Below are 18,729 nucleotides of genomic sequence, written 5' to 3'. Positions count from 1 at the left end.
TTGAAAGTTCAATAATGGTAGAAGCATCGGTGTCACATGTCACGTGACCTAACTGTTCAGATTTTTCAGAACGAGGCTCGTCTGCTGGACCTACTTATCTTAGCTTCACCAAAAAATCAATTCAGGTGACTTGATTATGTAGCCACCTTCAGCCTCAATCACCGCTTCGATACGGGTTTGGAACTCGAAGCATGACTTTTCCACAATGTTGGTGGGAACTCAATGGATGGCAGCAATCAGGCTGGCTTTGGTGTTGTGGAAGGTCATGTTGGTGATGTTCTCGACATATAACTAAACAAAGTAGTCCAGCAGATTCAGATCATGGAGGAAGGGTGGGCAGGAAGAGAAGGGTATAAAGTCGTAGCATTCATTCTGAAGCCAATCTTTGGATTTGTGAGCTGGCACCAAGTCCTGCTGCCATGCACAGGGTGTACCAGCGGCCACCGGATTGCACCAGGGGATCATCACACTCTTCAAATACATCTAGGTATACTTTGGTGTTGACTTTCAAGCTCACTTTGATGTAAGGTGGCATGATGTAGCTCTCACTTGAAACAACACCAAAGACCATAACTGTAGCCAGAAACTTTGTTCAAGTGCTGAACCGTCCAGATTTACATTTTGAGGGTGCTGGCAATGGTTCGGTTGTCATAATTTGGATTGGTAGAGAACATGACTTGTACAGCGGCTCATCTCCGATCTCGTTCATTGAACATTGTGTCACGTTCAAACATAATAGAAGGCTCCTATCCCTCTTCAGATTTGTACACAACTAGCCAACTAGTAAATGGTTTTCAACAAACGGAAATGGAATCATGTCATTTTTTCTAAGGTGACAATTTTATCTTTGACTTTGTAATCATTGATTGAAGTCAAGCCACCTAATTAGGAGAAGCAAACATGGTGGATTGTCAGAAATAAAAAGATTGTTGATTGATGGCAAAAGGAAATACTATATTACTGAATAAATAAGTTGTTGGTGTTGCTATATTGAAAGCAAATTATCACAGTGAGTGTCTGTAGTTAATAACATGTCACCACTTATTATCTATTATATAACTCCAAAATTGATACCAATTGTTTTCGATTTCGACCCAGGTAAAGCACCCATCAAATTCCTGTGCATGTGTTCTCTTTCCTCCACTGATATATTGCGACCAACACTAAACATTTTCATATATCAGTTATCAACATTTTTTTTGAGCACAGAAGAAATACAACATAAATACTTATTTTGCTTAAAAAATTTCGACATTTTGTTTTTGCATTTGCAGATATTGAAACAATTGAGATCAGATCTGATGAAGATGAGAGTGCACTTATGAAACGTCGCCGCAGTTATAATTATCGTGTTGTTATGATTAAAGGAGATGCAGTTCTGGATATGAGAGGCCGTTGCAGTGCTGGACAAAAGGTTAACACATTTAATCAAAGTTACAAACATTGAACTTTTTCATTGTTCACACCATTCTCGCTTTCTCTCAAACTGAGCAAATTGAGATGCTTGCTTGCCATTTATTTTTACATAACTAGGTTGTTCTTGTCTAACACGTTGAGGGCACATATTTTGAAAGTTTGTCTAATTATACACCTGACAGTACAATAGCTCTATCGCTTAGGTAGCGCTAAGAACAGCTGCAATGGATGTATGATATATCAGGATAATCTGTAGTGTGATATCATGTATGAAAAGGAACTCTTCACAGGTGACATGGATTGAAACAAATACATAGAAGACATTGCCAAGGCTACTGTAAAGAAGGTGAGCTCCCTTTACACACCTGGCAATATCCTGTACATCTACAAGATCACCATTCACCCATGCATAATAAATTGTTTCCACATATGGGCAAGTGCATCAACCCCTAATCTCTATCAGACCGGATCCAGTAAAAGTTTCCAATCCAATAGATTCCACACTATCAACCAAACTCCAACCTGTGTTTGTTTTACAAGAATTTTGATAGAAAATTTTGAGGCAAATTAATAGCATTCGTGATTCCAACTAACTCCACCAGCAACAAAATTCTTCGGTTTCATTGTAGAGATCCCCAATTTTGTAGTCTTCTAATCTGAAAGTTTCTTTCTCCAAACTGCTATACTTTAGAATTCTCTCCCCACATCCTGCTTACCTGACATGCAGAATGTAAAGTACAGACTCAACACTCTAATTAAAGTGTTCCTGGTCGCTAATTCACAGAAATCACTTTCATCTCAACGTGCATCGTTTGGTGTAAATACAAATAATAATAAAAAGGTAAAAAAAAAATTGTACTATTGCCAAAGTTATGTCACCTCTAAATGTATCCATTCATATTTCTAATATAAATGACTCTAACAACAAAAATATATTAATGCAGACACTGAGACGTAACTTTAACACAAATTAAAAACTGTACCATAACCCAATAAAACGTTTTCTCCATTAGCCCCAACACTAATCCCAAGTCCAAGGTGGTAATCACTAACCTTAAGTCTAGAGTGAGGGTTTGAGAAAAAACATACTGGCTAAAGTGGTAAAGAAAGAAATTATATTATGTTTATTGATATTAATTTTATTTCAAGTTTAATTGAATCATTAAACATATTTGAATTTTTATCAAATTTTATATGGCATCCATTATAAGTACCTCAAACAATTGTTGCCCCATTTTGTTTTTGTCTCTCAACAATTCTGCAACTATTCATCAGATCTTCATAAACATTTTGAAAGTCATCTAGATCTCAAAATATTTTACAGACTTTTTCAACATATTTTTTTGCAATTTGCTGATATACAAAACAAGATTCATCCAAGTTTAAACATGAAAAGATGTACAGATAATGTCTCTTATGAATGTGTATCAATAACATTTCTGTTTTAAACTTAAATATCAAAGACTGATAAACACATGGGTGTGAGTTTTCCATTTTTTTGTAATTCAGAAAATGTCAATTTCCCAATGAAATGCTGTTTAGAGGAAATTCACTTTTTCTTTTTTTTTAAAGAAAAGGATGATATCTACCAAATTGCAAGAACCGTACTTCCTTGTTTTTTATTAGTTTCAATTTTTATGTTCTTTCTCTTTCCTTTCTTTCGTTTTATCTTTTTCTTTTCTTGTTTTTCTTTCTTTGTATCTCTATCTTGCCTTCCATTTAGCTCTTCTGACATTTTATGAAACCGGAAATGATAATTTTGCTATAAAAGCTTAAAATTCAATCAATGGGGCGATTGAAATGACTTTTGTCCTCCCTCCCTCCCTCATACATATATATATATGTATATGTATAAATATATATATATGTATGTATATATATATATATATATATATATGTATGTATATATATATGTATGTATATATATATATATGTATGTATATATATATATGTATGTATATATATATATATATATATATATATATATATATATATATATATATATATATATATATATAGTGTTTGTCTCTTAATTTTGATTTTCTAAGTTGGCTACTTATTTAGAAATACTTATTAAAAACTACAAAAATACAGACAAATCTTCATGATGTACATATTCATCATGGAACAAAGATATCATATTCCAAAAACTACGTAAATTGATCAAGTAGTTTTTTTTTAATTAAGAATATCAAATTTTATGAAGCAGCAAGATGGCCTCTGGGACCCACCATTTTGTTTTTAATTTAAAGGTAATACTTCAATTCAGCTACCAAAATTTTTTAATTGCTGAATTGAATTATTACCTTTTTTAATTGCTAAAAATCATAAAATTTGATTTTCTTAGTAAAAATAAAATACTTGATCAATTTATGTAATTTTTTGGAATATGACATCTCATTCCGTACATGCATCATAAAGATTTGTTTTTTTTTTTTTTGCTTTGTTGAAAAACAAGAGGGTGCTTATTTAGAATAATATTTATTTTTTTAAAAATAAGTATAATTCTAAATAAGCACCCTCATTTGAAATTGTTTTTTGGTTAAAAGCAAAGTGTAGTATCTGTTTTGATACTACCCTTCATCTTTTTCTGTCTTCTGGTGGTGAAAAAGAGATCCTTCTAAACTGAGGCAATTTTTATTTATGTCCAAATCCGGAGTGTTTCTTATGAAGCTAGCTGCATTTTCCCAACATTGAATACTGACTTAATGGCTAATTGAAGGCATGATAAATTATGACAAATAGATGCAGTTATAACAAATTTAGATGGGATTGGGATTGGAGCCTCCACCTCACACTCACATATAAGGTTGATCAAGTTGGGGGATAGGTTGGTAAATTCATCTGGATTTCAGCTTGTCTTGCCATTGGCCACTGCCATCCCTGAGTCCATGTGAAAATGTTTTTAATGATGTTAAATATGGCATCAGCTGGGTTTGTGATGATGATTATGTCCACGATATTGTCAACATCTGTGGCATCTACCATGTTAGTTCCATCATCCTAACGATGGCTGACCTAAGAAAGGTAATATCCATGTCAGCTAAAATAAAACTGGTTAGAAATTTTAAATTATGTTTTATAAAGATTTCTTTCTTTTCATTATTTTATCTGCCTTTAATCTTTCGTATATTAAAATGTACTTCAAATGTTTACGTTTGGATATTTTCATTTTTTCATAAAATTGTAGAGGATGAGACTATAAATTCTATGTAGGTTCCTCAATAAAGTCTGAAGAAAAATATAAACTAAAAATGAGAAAAAAATATTTTGTGTTTGTTTAAATTCCATAAAGTTAAACACAAATTAACTGATTTTACATGTTTACAGAATAAATTTGCTATCATTTTATAACGATGTTGTAATCAGATATCTTCAATTTAAAGCCTGTCAAAGAGAATGAGAGCGAGGTTAGGATGTCTTCTGATGTATTGTTCATCGTAGAATTAGTTGTTGCTTCCTCAACAATAAGCCAAAGTGAAATAAAATCCTTATCCTTGTCCACAGGTACTTGCTTCGTTGATTATCCGTTTGGCTCTTGCAGAAACATTCTGCCTGAATTGTGGCATCCTTTCTTTGGACGAACCAACAACCAATTTGGACAGGGACAACATTGAAAGTCTAGCCAATGCATTAGTTGAGTAAGTATTGTTGCAGGTTCTAATTAGGTGTCTATGGTGTTGTAGGTATTTATTGAATTGGATTCCAGTTCTATCAAAGTGTTGCATGATGTCTTTTTTAGTGGAAATTACTCCAAAGTGTGAAACAACTTAATGTAAGGAACTAACAAGAACAAAAGATGATTATCACAATGAAAGGCGAAGGTCCATCGCCTGTCATTGTGATAATCATCTTTTGTTCTTGAAGAGACCAAAGTTATAGGGAGGAAGGAACAGTCAGCAGAACGAGAATTCCACAAGCTTGCAGTTCTTGAAAAGAAACTATTGAAATAGGAAGCTTTATAGCAATGAGATATCAAAACAGTAAATTGATGGAAATCACTGGAGCAATGAGTTAAAGAAACTGGAACAACAAAAAAAAAGCAAGGAATAAATCAAGCAATTCTGAAGAACATTTGTCAAAATAAAATTTATAGAAAAGACCAACAACTTCACATCCATGACAGAGAGATTATAGAAAATCAGAAAGGGTGAAATGACATGTTTTTTCATATCAAGAACCTTCAAATGGGACAGATTCACCAGGCCAGATATAACAATAGTATTCTATATAATGTCTGATTATAGATTTGTAGAGATAGAGAATAGTCTTTGGTGAGAAAATGTTTAGAATGATTGTGAGAACCGACTTTACAAGTAACAGAAAGAGCAATGGATCTAACATTTGAACCCTAAGAAGTTTTAGTTGATTTCTGATCGAGAGCAGAGCCAACCATGAGAATCTCAGGAAGAAAACGGACATGCCTATGATTAAAAGACAGGAGCTAAGTCTTAACAAAATTAAATGAAACAAGCCATTTCATACTCCGATCCACAACTGAACCCAAGTTATAGATTAGTTGTGTGTTTCAACTGATCTTAGAGAGATGGGTGAAAACCAACACCAGAATAGAATGTGGTATTATCAGCATAAATATTAATTTTCTTAATATTCTCTGGAAGATCATTGATATGGAGAAGAAACAGTTTGGATCCTGGAATAGAGACCTGAAGATAGAAAAAGAGAATGAAGCAACACCACAAGCTTCGATCAGAAAGAAAACATCTAATAATATCAAGAATTTTATTAGCAGTGCCATAACATTGGAGTTTATGTAGAAGATCAGAATGCCACACTCTGTTGAATGCCTTATCTTTTCCTGAATTATCCATAAACAGATAAATCCTGTTACAACAGTTGAATGAAACCATGACTGCCGTACTGAACATCACTAAAGAGGCCCAGATTTAATCAATCTTTCACTGTATCTAATGTCTCTCAAATGCTTAACCATCTACTTATGTGGTTCTTCATTAATCATCCATTGCACCTCAAGAACTCTACACTTCATTTCAAAACTATTGATTCTTACCTCTTGGTAAGACATGATCATTTGTTAACGGATTGCTTAATCCTTATGACATAATTTCTTCAAATTCTCACAATATTATTCCATACAAGGTCTGACACCAACAACAGATTCCCCAAGAACATGTTATTTTCAAAAAGAATATGTCTGGTATTGCATGGTTAATCGCTGTTATTGAGTTTTATATTCTTTAAAAAAAAAATTCTAGCAAACCCCTAACAGCCAGCTGTTATCAGTTCTCACAGAAAACACTATTTCAGTTGTTATTCAATTATTATAGATGTTTTAAAATAAAAGCCACATTTAAAACTGCCTGCAATCGTTGCAAAAGGGTTCTAGAAAATGCAAGAGTTTCATGTACAATCTATTAAATCCAAGTTTCATCAATAAATAATTATATAACTGAAAAGAGGGGACATAACAATTCTAGAAACGTTTAGAGCATCGACAAGAAAATTAAAAAAAAACATTAATCTAAAATACTTTAGATCTAAAAAGAAAATAGAATCAAGTTAAAACTAATTGTTAATTTTTTTTTTCCTTACATTATTTTTCTTTTTAGTATAATCAAGAGTCGCCATGAACAATACAATTTCCAATTGGTGGTTATTACTCACGATGAGGAATTTGTGGAGTTACTTGGACGTTCAGAATATGTGGAATTTTATTATCAAATGAAGAAGAATGAATAGTGAGTATTATAAATTGCTAACTCATTTATAATGGGGAAGTGTTTATTCACATACAAGTTGTTCACAATTTTCATAATCTGCTTACATATTTGCGTGTATATATGTATATAACTTTATTGCCAGTTGTTAACTGAATTTCATCATTTAACTATTCATACAACACACATTCTCTTGCTCAGCATTGTGGTCTTAGAAAGCTGCACATCAATAGGATGGCATATGTTGGTCGTCAAGTGCAATAAGGGATTAAAATTCTAATGTTGATTAATTTATGTATAAAAATAATAAACAAAATTCCTTACTGACACTGTTTTTGCTGGAGTTGACTTTAAAAATTCTTTTTTTTTCTGTCAGCTTTTGAGTATCGAGTTAGTCCTGACTTCAAACTCAGAAAAGTTTTTAATGCCCTTTTCACCAGCTAAAAAGAATCTGTTTAGAACTTAGGTATACAAAACTTGTTTTATCGTCATTGCCTTATGTGAATAAAACTTTGGTTTCTTACCAAAAACATCTGGAACGTTTTCATTGACAGAATTTATGCCTGACATTGGAATATATGTTGAAAAATGTACATTAGCACTAAAGATCTATAATGAAGTTATTAAGTGTTGAGACATTATGTTAAACAAAGATGGCGGTGTAGTTCAGATCAGATCCTGAATGTAATTGGCAGTAACCAAGATGGCGGCCAAGAATCAAATGCGGTTTGTGACGTAGTTAACGGCAAACTGATTGAATCCAAAATTCGACAATGTTTATAGTAACTTTGGAAGGTTTTCATTGGTTGTTTAGCACAGCCGGTGGTTATAAAAATGATTGGCGAATTCATTAGTCTCATACCCCCCTACTAGAACTCAAAAACAGTTTACACCCTCCTTTTTTGATATAATGGAAAAATCATTTCGGATTTAATTTTGGTTTGACTTGAGAAAATGAAAGAAAAATAAAAATGAACAAATAAAAATAAACCAATAAAATAATTGTTTTTTTTTTTTGTTTTGGGGGAATTTGTCTTTATTCTCATTGGTCAAAAGGAATTGTTAATATATTGGTATAATATGTGCAAAAGAAGCCATTTTTTTTTTTTGTAAATCACATTGAGATTTATTTTTTTTTGATACATATAAAAATAAACACTTTTCAAATACATATGAACATATGCACAAAAATTCACAAATATACATTTTTTGTTTTGTTTTTGACAAAAAGGAAATTTACAAAGAAAAGGTTTTAAAAAGTGACTTCTTTTTCTTTTTTTTTTTTAACAAAAACTGGAAACATTATGTTAGGTATTAGTTGGTTAATTTGATAGAAATGGTCGCAGTTTAACGTCGTGCCCAGGACAATTTACAATTTGTTTATTATTTTTTTTGGTGTGATTTTGACTGTTCATGTTTCCGTTTTGGGTTTCTGAAAAGAGATTTATTCATAATTAGATTCCAAAAAGTTTGGTTATAAAATGTTTTAATTTTATTCTGTTTATAGGTTTAGTGAAAATGTCAGCTATATTATGCTTAGACGTCACATAAGAGTAATAGATTTTTTTCCTTATTTCATCCCTTATAAAATGATATCTGATATCAATATGCTTCGACCTTTGATGGATCATAGAATTATTTACTAATAAGCTACTGCTCTGATTGTCACAATGAATTACTATAGGTTTTTTACTTAGATCAGGTTTTAAAATAGATTTTAGAAGGGTGTTCAGAAAAATTGCCTCCTGCGCAGAATGGGTAAGGGCCACATATTCTGCTTCACAAGTTGCTTTTGTTTTCCAAGAGATCATAGGTCCAATTTTGATAGTCTGAAACAATACCCCGTTATACTTTTTCTATCCTCAGTTACCTCAATCTGAATCTGAAAATCCTTCTAAATTTAGAGGATATGTAGTTTTTTTAAAATTAAAGATCGTTCCTTGGTTGCTTTTAGATAAAGGATTTGTTTTGCACGAGTAAGGTCCTAAATTGTTGGTCCTGATAAGTTTGGACATAGCTTTGTTACAGTGTAACATATGTCAGGCCTAGTTGCGGTCATCAAATAAATGAGGCTCCCAACCATTTCTCTGTATAATCGATTATCTATGAATTTTGTTTCGGTCTCTATATTTTTTATTCATGTCCATTTCGACGGGAGTTTTACGTGGTTTGCAATCTTGTATTCCGAACTTGAGCAGAATTTTTTCAATGTATCGTGATTGGTTCATAGTTATAATTTCATTTTTACAGGTAAATTTTATACAGAGGAACCATGACAGTCGTCCAAAATCGGACATTTTAAATTTTTTATTTAATTCATTTTTAAAATCATTTAAAGTGTTGTCACAGTTTGAGGTGAGTAATATATCGTCAACCCAAAAAACCAAAATCAACAATTTATTACCTACATGTTTGGTATACATGCACGCGTCTATTCGTTGCTTGAATTCCTGTTCTATTAAATAATTATGGAGTGTTAAATTCCAATTGTGAACACTTTGTTTTAGTCCATATAACGATTTATTCAGTTTCCACATGCAATTTTTATTTTTCAATATAGATTTCATAGTCAATCGGAGCATTTAAATAAGCATTTTTTACATCCATTTGATGTATTTTCAAATTGTATTGAGCAGCAAGTTGTAATAAAATTCTAATTGTCGTTAAATTTGCCGTTGGTGAAAATGTTGCAAAATATTCCACTCCAGAAATTTGTGAAAAACCTTTTGCAACAAATCTTGCTTTAAAAGTTTCACTGCCAGAAGCTGTGATTTTTTTTGGAAAAAACTTGGCGTGAAGAAATTATATTTTTATCTGTTGGTTTTGCCACTATTTCGTATGTGTTATTTTCAGGTAAAGCTTTCAATTCGGATATCATAGCTTGTTCCCATTCTTGGTGATTTTCTGAATTAATCGGCTCATTATAACTTTCCGGTGCGCTGTTCAACAAGTAACAGTAATCCACTGCGTAGTTTTGTATCTTTTCAATTTTCATCCACTCCACATGGATCGCCATTTTTTAAATTTAATGTATCATTGAATTTTACGCATCTAACCCTTTTTATGGCATTTTGGGCTGGAAAGTAGATTAAATATGCTGGACTGTTTTTATCGTAACCTACAAAAATACCTTTTTCGCTTTTAGTATACTGGCATTTTTGATAAATGCAAAACAATCTGAACCAAATATATGCATTCGGTTCATTTTGAGTTTTACACCGCAAAACGCTTCATACAGTGTTTTGCCTAATCTTGTATTGAACGATCTATTTTTGTTATATCCATTAAAGCGTAAGCCCATAAACTATGCGCTAATTTCAATTCGATAAGTAGGCATCTTGTCATCTCAAAAAGGGTTCGCCATGCACTTTCAGCGGTGCCATTTTGGAAGGGGGAATATGGCGCAGATTTCTCATGTTAATATGGTAGTTAATAGAAGTTCAAAGTCTTTACTAGTAAATTCAGACCCATTGTCTGAGTGAATACATTTTACTGAGCCGTACGGGGCAATATCAGCTAAATATTTCTTAGTGGCGAGGATAGTGTTAGATTTGTTTTTTAGAAAATAAACTATAATTAAACCGGAAAAATCATCAATAAAGTTCAAAATGTACCTTAGATTATTTCTCCCCATCAGGCTGATCGAACCTGCTAAGTCACAGTGCACAAGTGAGAGAATTTTCGTAGCTTTTTTGTCTGGCGTTTTGCTTATATATTTTGTCATTTTTCCCTGTGCACACACACATCACAATTTGGGAGATCATCTGAAGGTATTATTTTCATGCCTTCAACTACATTTGATAATTTCTTAATATCAGCTGTATTGCAGTATCCTAGAATTTTATGCCAGGTTTCCAGGTCATGACACGCAGTTTTTGAGGGAACCATACTTTTTAAATAATAGTCGGACATTTTCCTTAATGTCAAATACAGTTCCATTGACTTGTTTGGCCAAACTTTATATTCGTACCTTGTTTAATTGCAGCCTGCACGGAAAATATTTCTTGCTTAAATGTAGGTATGAACAGATCATTTTTTAGAATACAGTTACAGATTTTGCCTTTATTTTTTAGGGATATTTTAGCGTCGCCTCTTTTCAAGACTATATCATTTATTTGACTATCGTCGGCAAGTTCGACAAAATGACTTTGTAGATTAAAGTTTGAATCAAAATTAATAAAATGAGATTCCTTGGTGATAACGTGTGCTGTAGCACCACAGTCTACAAGGAGGTTTTTACCGTTTGTGGTATTGTCAAAGTTACACGTGAATAGAAATGTATGTTCTTCCTCAAAGTTCTCAACGTTTTTTACGGAGTCCATTTTAGAGTATTTATATCGACATTGGAAACTTTTGTGGTTGGGTTGTCCACAATTATTGCAGATAATTTTATTCTTTTTCTTGAGAAAATTACTTTTGGGGAACACGTTGCAGTGAGGTGCGTAATTTGGTGGTGTCTGTTTTCGAGAAGCATTTTTGAACTTCATAATATTGCTGGAGTTATTGTCCACGAGCATACAATTAGTCTCTTTGTAACTGCGCAATGCCACTTTAAATTCGCTGAAATTTATGGGTTTGTCTTTTTGCGTTTAAAATCGGCTGGAAATTCCTTGAGGGTCATTGATATCAACAAGCTATCACTTATTATTTCACCTGAGAGTTTTAAGGCATTGGCGGTTGTTTCTGCCCTTATAACGTAGTCGGTAATAGTCTCATCCTCGTTGTGTTTCAGAGACGTTAGTTCTATATATAGTGATATAATTTTCGGTTTCCCTTTTCATCCGTCATCCAACGCGTCTCTTATAATCAGAGACAGACTTCTATCGTCTAAGCAGTGAATCAGTTCTGCAAAAACAGTCACATTCTTTTCGAGAAATTTGGGGTCGTTAGGATTCTCTGTTGGAGATTGTATCACTTTGTATAGTTTTTGAATTCTTAGATATCCCAGAAATTTTAGATCCTGAGTGTAATTGGCAGTAACCAAGATGGTGGCCAAGAATCAAATACGGTTTGTGATGTAGTTAACGGAGAACTGATTAAATCCAAAATTCGATAATTTTTATAATAACTTTGGAAGGTTTTCATTGGTTGTTTAGCACAGCCGGTGATTATAAAAGTGATTGGCGAATTCATTGGTCTCATACCCCCTACTAGGAGTCAAAAACAGTTTATAAAAGTCTGAAATATGTGTAAAGAATGAGTGATGACCTGATTCTTAAACAAGTTTTATATGGAGAGTTAGCTAAAGGGAAGTGTTTATGACACAAACTTGACATAACACTTGCAGAAAAACAAGTTGATGAAAACAAATTATTAAGGATGTCAGAATCTGGATTGTTATAAATAGTTCAGTGCAAAATGGTAAACGATCATTTAAACGGAATTGCATCGAGATACATACAAAAAGTTTGATATCTCTAACTACTCACACTGGTCTATAGACCAGTGTGAGTAGTTAGAGATATGAGGGGTGTGCAATAAGTAATGCCCCTGACCCACTTTCCATAGCAATAGAGCAACGAAATTTGGCACAGTCTTTCTCTACATAGGAACCACACAGAGTTATGCATTTCTCCCATCGTTGGATGCAGCTCTGGAGACCGTTTTTGTAGAACACCCCAGATTGGTCCTCCAACCACGACGTGACTTCAGAAATCAAGGCTGCATCATCTGGGAAACGCTTTCCTTTCAAAAACAACTTCATGGCTGGGAAGAGGTGAAAGTCAGAGGGTGCAAGGTCAGGAGAGTAGGGAGGATGGGGGAGGATTTCATAACCACACACCCGTGCTTCTGATCTGGCGACATGCGAGTTGTGGACCGGAGCGTTGTCCTGCAGGAGGAGGGTACCTTTGCTGATCTTGCCCCGCCTCTTGATTTTGATAGCTTCCCTTAATTTCCTCAAAAGTGAAGCATAATAGGCTCCTGTAATTGTGGTACCCTTTGCCAGGAAATCTGTCATCACTACTGTGAGCATGACCTTGCCAGCGGAGGGCTGCACCCTTGCCTTCTTTGGAGGTGATGAGTCCAAGTGCTTCCACTGCATTGACTGGGCTTTGGTCTCTGGATCATAGTGATGGACCCATGTTTCATCCTGTGTAATCAGTCTTTTGAAAAACTTTGCCACATCTCCAAATTCATTGTCCAGCACTCGACGCGTTCTCGCTTCTGGAATGGTGTGAGCAACCTGGGAATCCATCTGGCTGACACCTTATGCATATGCAAATGGTCATGAATGATTGTTTCCACAGACCCTGTACTAATCTTGACATCTTGGGCTATTTGGCGAATAGTAATGCATCTTCCAAAATGGCAGCCTCAACTTATCAATGGCAGAAGGGGGCGACCAGGTCTGGGAGCTGTTTCCACAGACTTCCGGCCATGTTTAAATTCACAATGCCAGCGTTTTAGAAGGTCATATGATGGGGCATTATCACCATAAGTTTCTTTCATTTCATCAAAAGTCTCCTGCGGTGTGTGTCCTTTCAAATACAAAAACCGGATCACTGGTCGACATTCAACAGGCTCCATTTCACACCTGACTCAGTTCAAATACCTGTAAAACAGAAACCACAATTAGTTCAGAGCTGTAATTTGCCACATAACCCGTAGAGATATAAATCATTGCACATGCAAAATTTCAGCTAGATCAGACAACTGGAAGTGGGTCAGGGGCATTACTTATTGCACACCCCTCGTATCAAACTTTTTGAATGGAAATATTTTGTGTCAGTAACGAGTTAAGGTTTGCAGATGATATGTATTTTCAGTTCAAATGTCACATAAACGGCCATCAATGAAACAATACCCTGTGCAATGGGTCTGCATATTTATCAGATTTGGACCAGAGTGTAAGTTATTAGTACAGACATGTTTAATAACAAAGCATTGGTAATGGCAATACTAAAGTAGAAGTTGCAGCCAGTGTCGTGTGCATGTGTGTGTATATATCAAAACATTTTTACGTACATGCCAGTTGAGAGAGGTTAGGATTAGTTATATATAAGGATTAATTTTAATGTTGAGAATTTGACCGAAGACAAAAATAATCTTTGCAGCATATATTCGTGATGAAATGCTGACAGGTTAGTTGGTGTCGTAGAACACAATATGCCTCCACTTATTATTGCTAACGAATTGTGCAGAGTCAGCTGCACTTCACTGAAACTCTTTGGCACACTCATTGCTAATAATGATCTTGTTCTTGACTGAACAATTAATTATATAGTTTAACCTGTTATTTAGCAAGTAAATTGCCATCTTCATATATGCAACTTATTGATTATATTTCTTTGCATTTTTCAGTGGCTGTTCCAGAATCCATCGTGCAAATGTGCAACAACTTCATTCATAAACTGTATTAACGCACAAAGACATTATTATAAATTTATTTTTCTATTATCAACATCTGCAAATTATCAAAAACGGTGTAAAAAATAAATAAAAAAATGAAAGGTGATCGACTTTTCTCTCTATTTCTCAAACTTTTAATAATAATGTGAGTTTATCGAAATGGAAAAAAATAATTTTGCAATAAAGCCAAGTGGCCTAAGATTTCAATGTTTTCTTCATTTTTTTTTTTTTTTATTACTTGGTTGAAAAATAAATGTCATCTTGATTGATGTATGAATAATTTTTGATGATTAACGTGTGTTCCATCCCAGAATGTGTAAACTTAATTCACGTAAGCCAAACCCAACAGTATTTCACTGGTGTAGCTGGTTCCGAAAGATTCAGCCAAGATATTTGCAAACATATAACCCTAACCCTAATTCCACTAGCATTAGCAGTTATGTAATAACCAAATGGGTAATTGTTTTGACAATCAATTATTTTGTGGAATTTTGGTTAAAATGACATAATAGCAAAACTTGATTTAATCGAGTTCAAAATAGACTTCGTAGCCTCGTAGGAGATGTCCTTTTCTCTTCGCTGCAACCTCTATCTCACAGAAGAGATGTTGCGAGTTTGTCTCTGATGTATCCTTATTTTCATGGAAAGTGTTCGACTGAGCTTCAATCTATGGTCCCCCCTCGCCAAACTTTCACAAGAAACACTCGTCTAGCTGTAAACACTATCAATAATTTACCCCACTCTTTATCTGTGCCTAAACCTAAACGTAGATTCCATGAACAAAGCTTCTTTCTTAGAACTGCACGCCTGTGGAATTGTCTTCCGTTTTCCTGCTTTCCGGCTGACTACAATATGGTTGTGTTCAAGTCTAAAAGTAAATAAGTTCTTGATGAGCCGTTCCATATAAGTTATCAAATTTACCAAATTTTCATTACTAATGATTACTATATTGTCCAATTGCTACTGTACACTCTTTAACCCTTATCCTTGAGTGGCCTCTGGGCCTTGATAATGTGGTGATGCCTATGTAAAAAAAAAAAAAAAAAAAAAAATTAGTTCAAAAGATTTTGATCATTCAAACACGAAAAAAGGTAGGGAATTCTATGAATATTGTATTTTGCTAACAAAAGAGAAATCGTTTTAAATTATTGTCAAAGAAAAAAAATTGTATTTTAATATCAAATATTTTAAAGAATTTACTCATGGTGAAAATTTGGTCTCACCCGACACATGCAGAGTTATATAAATAACAACACATGAGAAATGCGTAAAGGTATGCAGATGCTGAGAACACAAATCAGTAGAATTGCATTCAGATAACTCAATGCCATATTTAAAACCTGTCTCAGAATGAAACCTTAAAAATCCCTAAAAGAACATCCCATTCGAAGAATATACCAAATTCAAAACTGTGGGGAAAATCATTCGAAACCACTCAAAAGGATAAAGAGACAATTCAAGAGAAAAACAATCGTGGGTCTATTTGAAAGGAGAGCGTTGACAATTTCATAATCATTGCTGTCCTCTTAATATTTTTTTTCCTTTCATTGTTTTGACAAATCCACTGTCAACATATTGTTAACCAAAACCTAATGTTTTTTTGCTTAATGTCAGATGAACAATAGTGTTGGGAAGATTCCTAAATTTTTTCCGATTCCAGGAAAATGTTGATGTATGATTCCGATTCCTGTGGAATTCCTATTTTGAAATATACCATTATATAATCAAAAATTTGGTACAGAGAAAAAGTGGAAATACAATTAAGGGAATTTCAAAAACGATATGATTGGGCCTCAAAGTTTCGAAACAGACAGACAGCGCCTATGTATGTGACGAAATAAAAAAAAAACTCATTAAGATAAATAAAGATTACCTTTAAAGTAGTTAATAAAATTCTTGTACATCATATTAAATATATTATGAAAAGTTCTATGACTTATTTCTGCACTTTATCGCCGAAACTGGAGATGCCATTTTATTTCACGCACCTGTCGTTGAAATCCAAGGGAGAAATCAGTATTTTAAACTGACCGAAGCATGAAATAAATAACAAAATTAAACTAGATAATGATTTTTTGGTTTCATTTAAATTAATTTGTTGTTGACCTTTTAAAGTTGCTTTAATTCAAAAAATGTTTCATTAAAATTATTTATCTGTTGGGGGAGGGGGGGACTATTTTATAAAAATCCAATGTTGATTTCATTACAAAATTGTTTCATTAAAATTATATTTTCTTACGCAAACTTTTCAAGAAATGTTTTTACAATTATATTGATAAATTTTTATACAGTAAATGTTTTGGTTTTCAAATGGCGCTCGCCCAGTTTAGACAATTATGAATGTCATTTTCATTTTCTGTTTTTAATAATATATATATATATATATATATATATATACACACACACACGTTTCATGAAAAACTTTCTGTTTTCATTAATTAAATTGAAACATTTCCAATTAAACAATCACGGATATATGTTCTCTTTCACTTTCTTTATTTACTTTTTTTTTCATAGTTCTTTTCGGAAGTAATTAATATCTAGTTTAATTATTTTGTCATTTATTTCTAACTTCAATCATAGTTTGAAATACTAATTTCTCCCTTGGATTTCAAAGACAGGTGCGTGAAATAAAATGGCGTCTCCAGTTTTGGCAATAAAGTGTAGCCAAACCGACGTTTTTATCATAAATTTTTCACAGCATTAATCTCACTTCAAACAAACAGTTCATTTTTTAACAATGCGATTCCGATTCCCCCAAAATACACGATTCTTACGATTAACGATTATCATCCCAAACAAGCCTAAATAATAAGCAAAAAATCTTGTACAATTGTGAACGACTATCGATCACCTGCTATTAAGAACTTTCCTTTTAACAAGTGACAAAAGTTTTGCACAATTTTTGTCTCAAAAAGATTTGGTATATTTGAATGTTAACATTTCCTAAAGAAACTAAAATTTGAGGAATATTTATACATGTTAAAAATTTCAGAAAAGTCTTTCACACCCTTTTTGAATAAAACCAATTATAGACCACATTGCCCAAGTAGCTGCGTTCATAATGATCAGTTAGTTCAAGAATAAATCCTAAACATACAAATATATCAACAACTAAGTAAATCATATGCAAAAAAAGAAACATTGGTGTCATGTGCAAATGTTGAAAAATAAGTAATTAAAATATTTGATTCTGCAGGGTTTTTAAATTCTAAACAAGTTTGTAGTGTATGGACTTTTTTTTTTCAGCCTACTGTAATCTGTCCACATGTACTGTAATTCATATTTCTTCCATTAGATGTAACAAAATTTGATGCAGGTATCTTTTTGAAACCTGTCAATCATGAAGGAGGCTAATGGAAAAGGTGCACCTCCCCCAAAGCAAAATAAATCAAGGTGGAAGGAAAAAAAAGAGAAAGAAACACAAAGAAAAATCGAGCCATGAAAAAAAAATTAGAGCTGTAGAGATTTGGTGGAAATCAATCTGCTTGAAAAAAAAAAAAAAAAAAAAAAAAAAAAATTCTGAATTCAATGCAATACAATCATGTTAAAATTTGAAATTCATTCTAATGTTTTAGAGTTTTTTTTTATTGAAATTTAAAAAAATATATATACCTAACAAAACAGCATGGTAGGTAAACATTTGTTTGAATGTGAAAATAGATGCAGGTGTACACAAGAAGGTCATAATAGTTCGAGTTTTAACGTCATTTTATTCATGAAAATATAAAAATGAAATATAAATAAAATGATTTTGCTAATGGCAAAATTTTTTATATATGGAAGTCCAAAGGTGATATAATGGTTACAGCATGATACTTCAAGAATCTGCATCATCAAATTGTCCAGTTTCCATGGATTGTTCTTCAGAATTGCCATTGCTGCTCTCAACTTAAGCGATAGAAAAAAATTTCAATAATTAACAATTAAGTTAAATTCTAATGGTGTTGATAATCAATGAAATTAAGAAAAATCAAAGAAAAGTTCAGCAGTTAATGTTGGACAAATTTTCTGCTTCTGCATCCAAAGTCTAAAGTAAAATTTTATTTCCAAGTAAATGTAACAAAAAAATGGAAAATTCATATTTTCTAAATAAATGTTCTATGAATTATAACATTTTTTATTTTAATAAAACTTTATTTTACATTTCAATGGCAAAAATGTTAAGCTGAACAGTCTAACATTTTTTAACTGCAAGGAAATTTTTAATATGGTTTCTGAAAACATGAGAAAAATGGATAACTTTTTTACCAAAACAATTAAG

The 18,729-nt window shown here is 32.8% G+C and overlaps 2 protein-coding genes across 6 annotated transcripts in view; one reads left to right on the top strand and one right to left on the bottom strand.

Moving 5' to 3' along the window:
* LOC145291321 (DNA repair protein RAD50-like) overlaps window positions 1–14,672 on the top strand; it is a 260,298-nt gene extending 245,626 nt beyond the window's left edge. For 2 of the 3 annotated variants that reach the window (XM_080137063.1, XM_080137061.1), the window contains 4 exons: window positions 1,275–1,414; window positions 4,924–5,057; window positions 7,008–7,136; window positions 14,418–14,672. In XM_080137063.1, coding sequence (XP_079993189.1) covers window positions 1,275–1,414; window positions 4,924–5,057; window positions 7,008–7,136; window positions 14,418–14,466 — 452 coding nt within the window. In that variant the 3' untranslated portion in view covers window positions 14,467–14,672. Of the gene's footprint in view, window positions 1–1,274; window positions 1,415–4,923; window positions 5,058–7,007; window positions 7,137–14,417 lie in introns of those variants that run through there. The other variant, XM_080137064.1, reaches the window with a different exon arrangement.
* Window positions 8,115–18,729, bottom strand: part of LOC145291325 (methylosome subunit pICln-like) — an 82,250-nt gene continuing 71,635 nt past the window's right edge. The window contains exon 6 of one of the 3 annotated variants that reach the window (XM_080137072.1): window positions 8,115–8,547. In XM_080137072.1, the coding sequence (XP_079993198.1) occupies window positions 8,438–8,547 (110 nt within the window). In that variant the 3' untranslated portion in view covers window positions 8,115–8,437. Of the gene's footprint in view, window positions 8,548–18,158; window positions 18,357–18,729 lie in introns of those variants that run through there. The other 2 variants (XM_080137074.1, XM_080137073.1) reach the window with 2 other exon arrangements.

The sequence above is a fragment of the Euprymna scolopes genome, chromosome 12 (genome assembly GCF_053919585.1).
Source record: "Euprymna scolopes isolate OS-2025 chromosome 12, ASM5391958v1, whole genome shotgun sequence".
Taxonomy (NCBI): Eukaryota; Metazoa; Mollusca; class Cephalopoda; order Sepiida; family Sepiolidae; genus Euprymna; species Euprymna scolopes.
The sequence above is the reverse complement of the archived record's forward strand: the minus strand, read 5'-3'. Positions and strand labels throughout refer to the sequence as shown.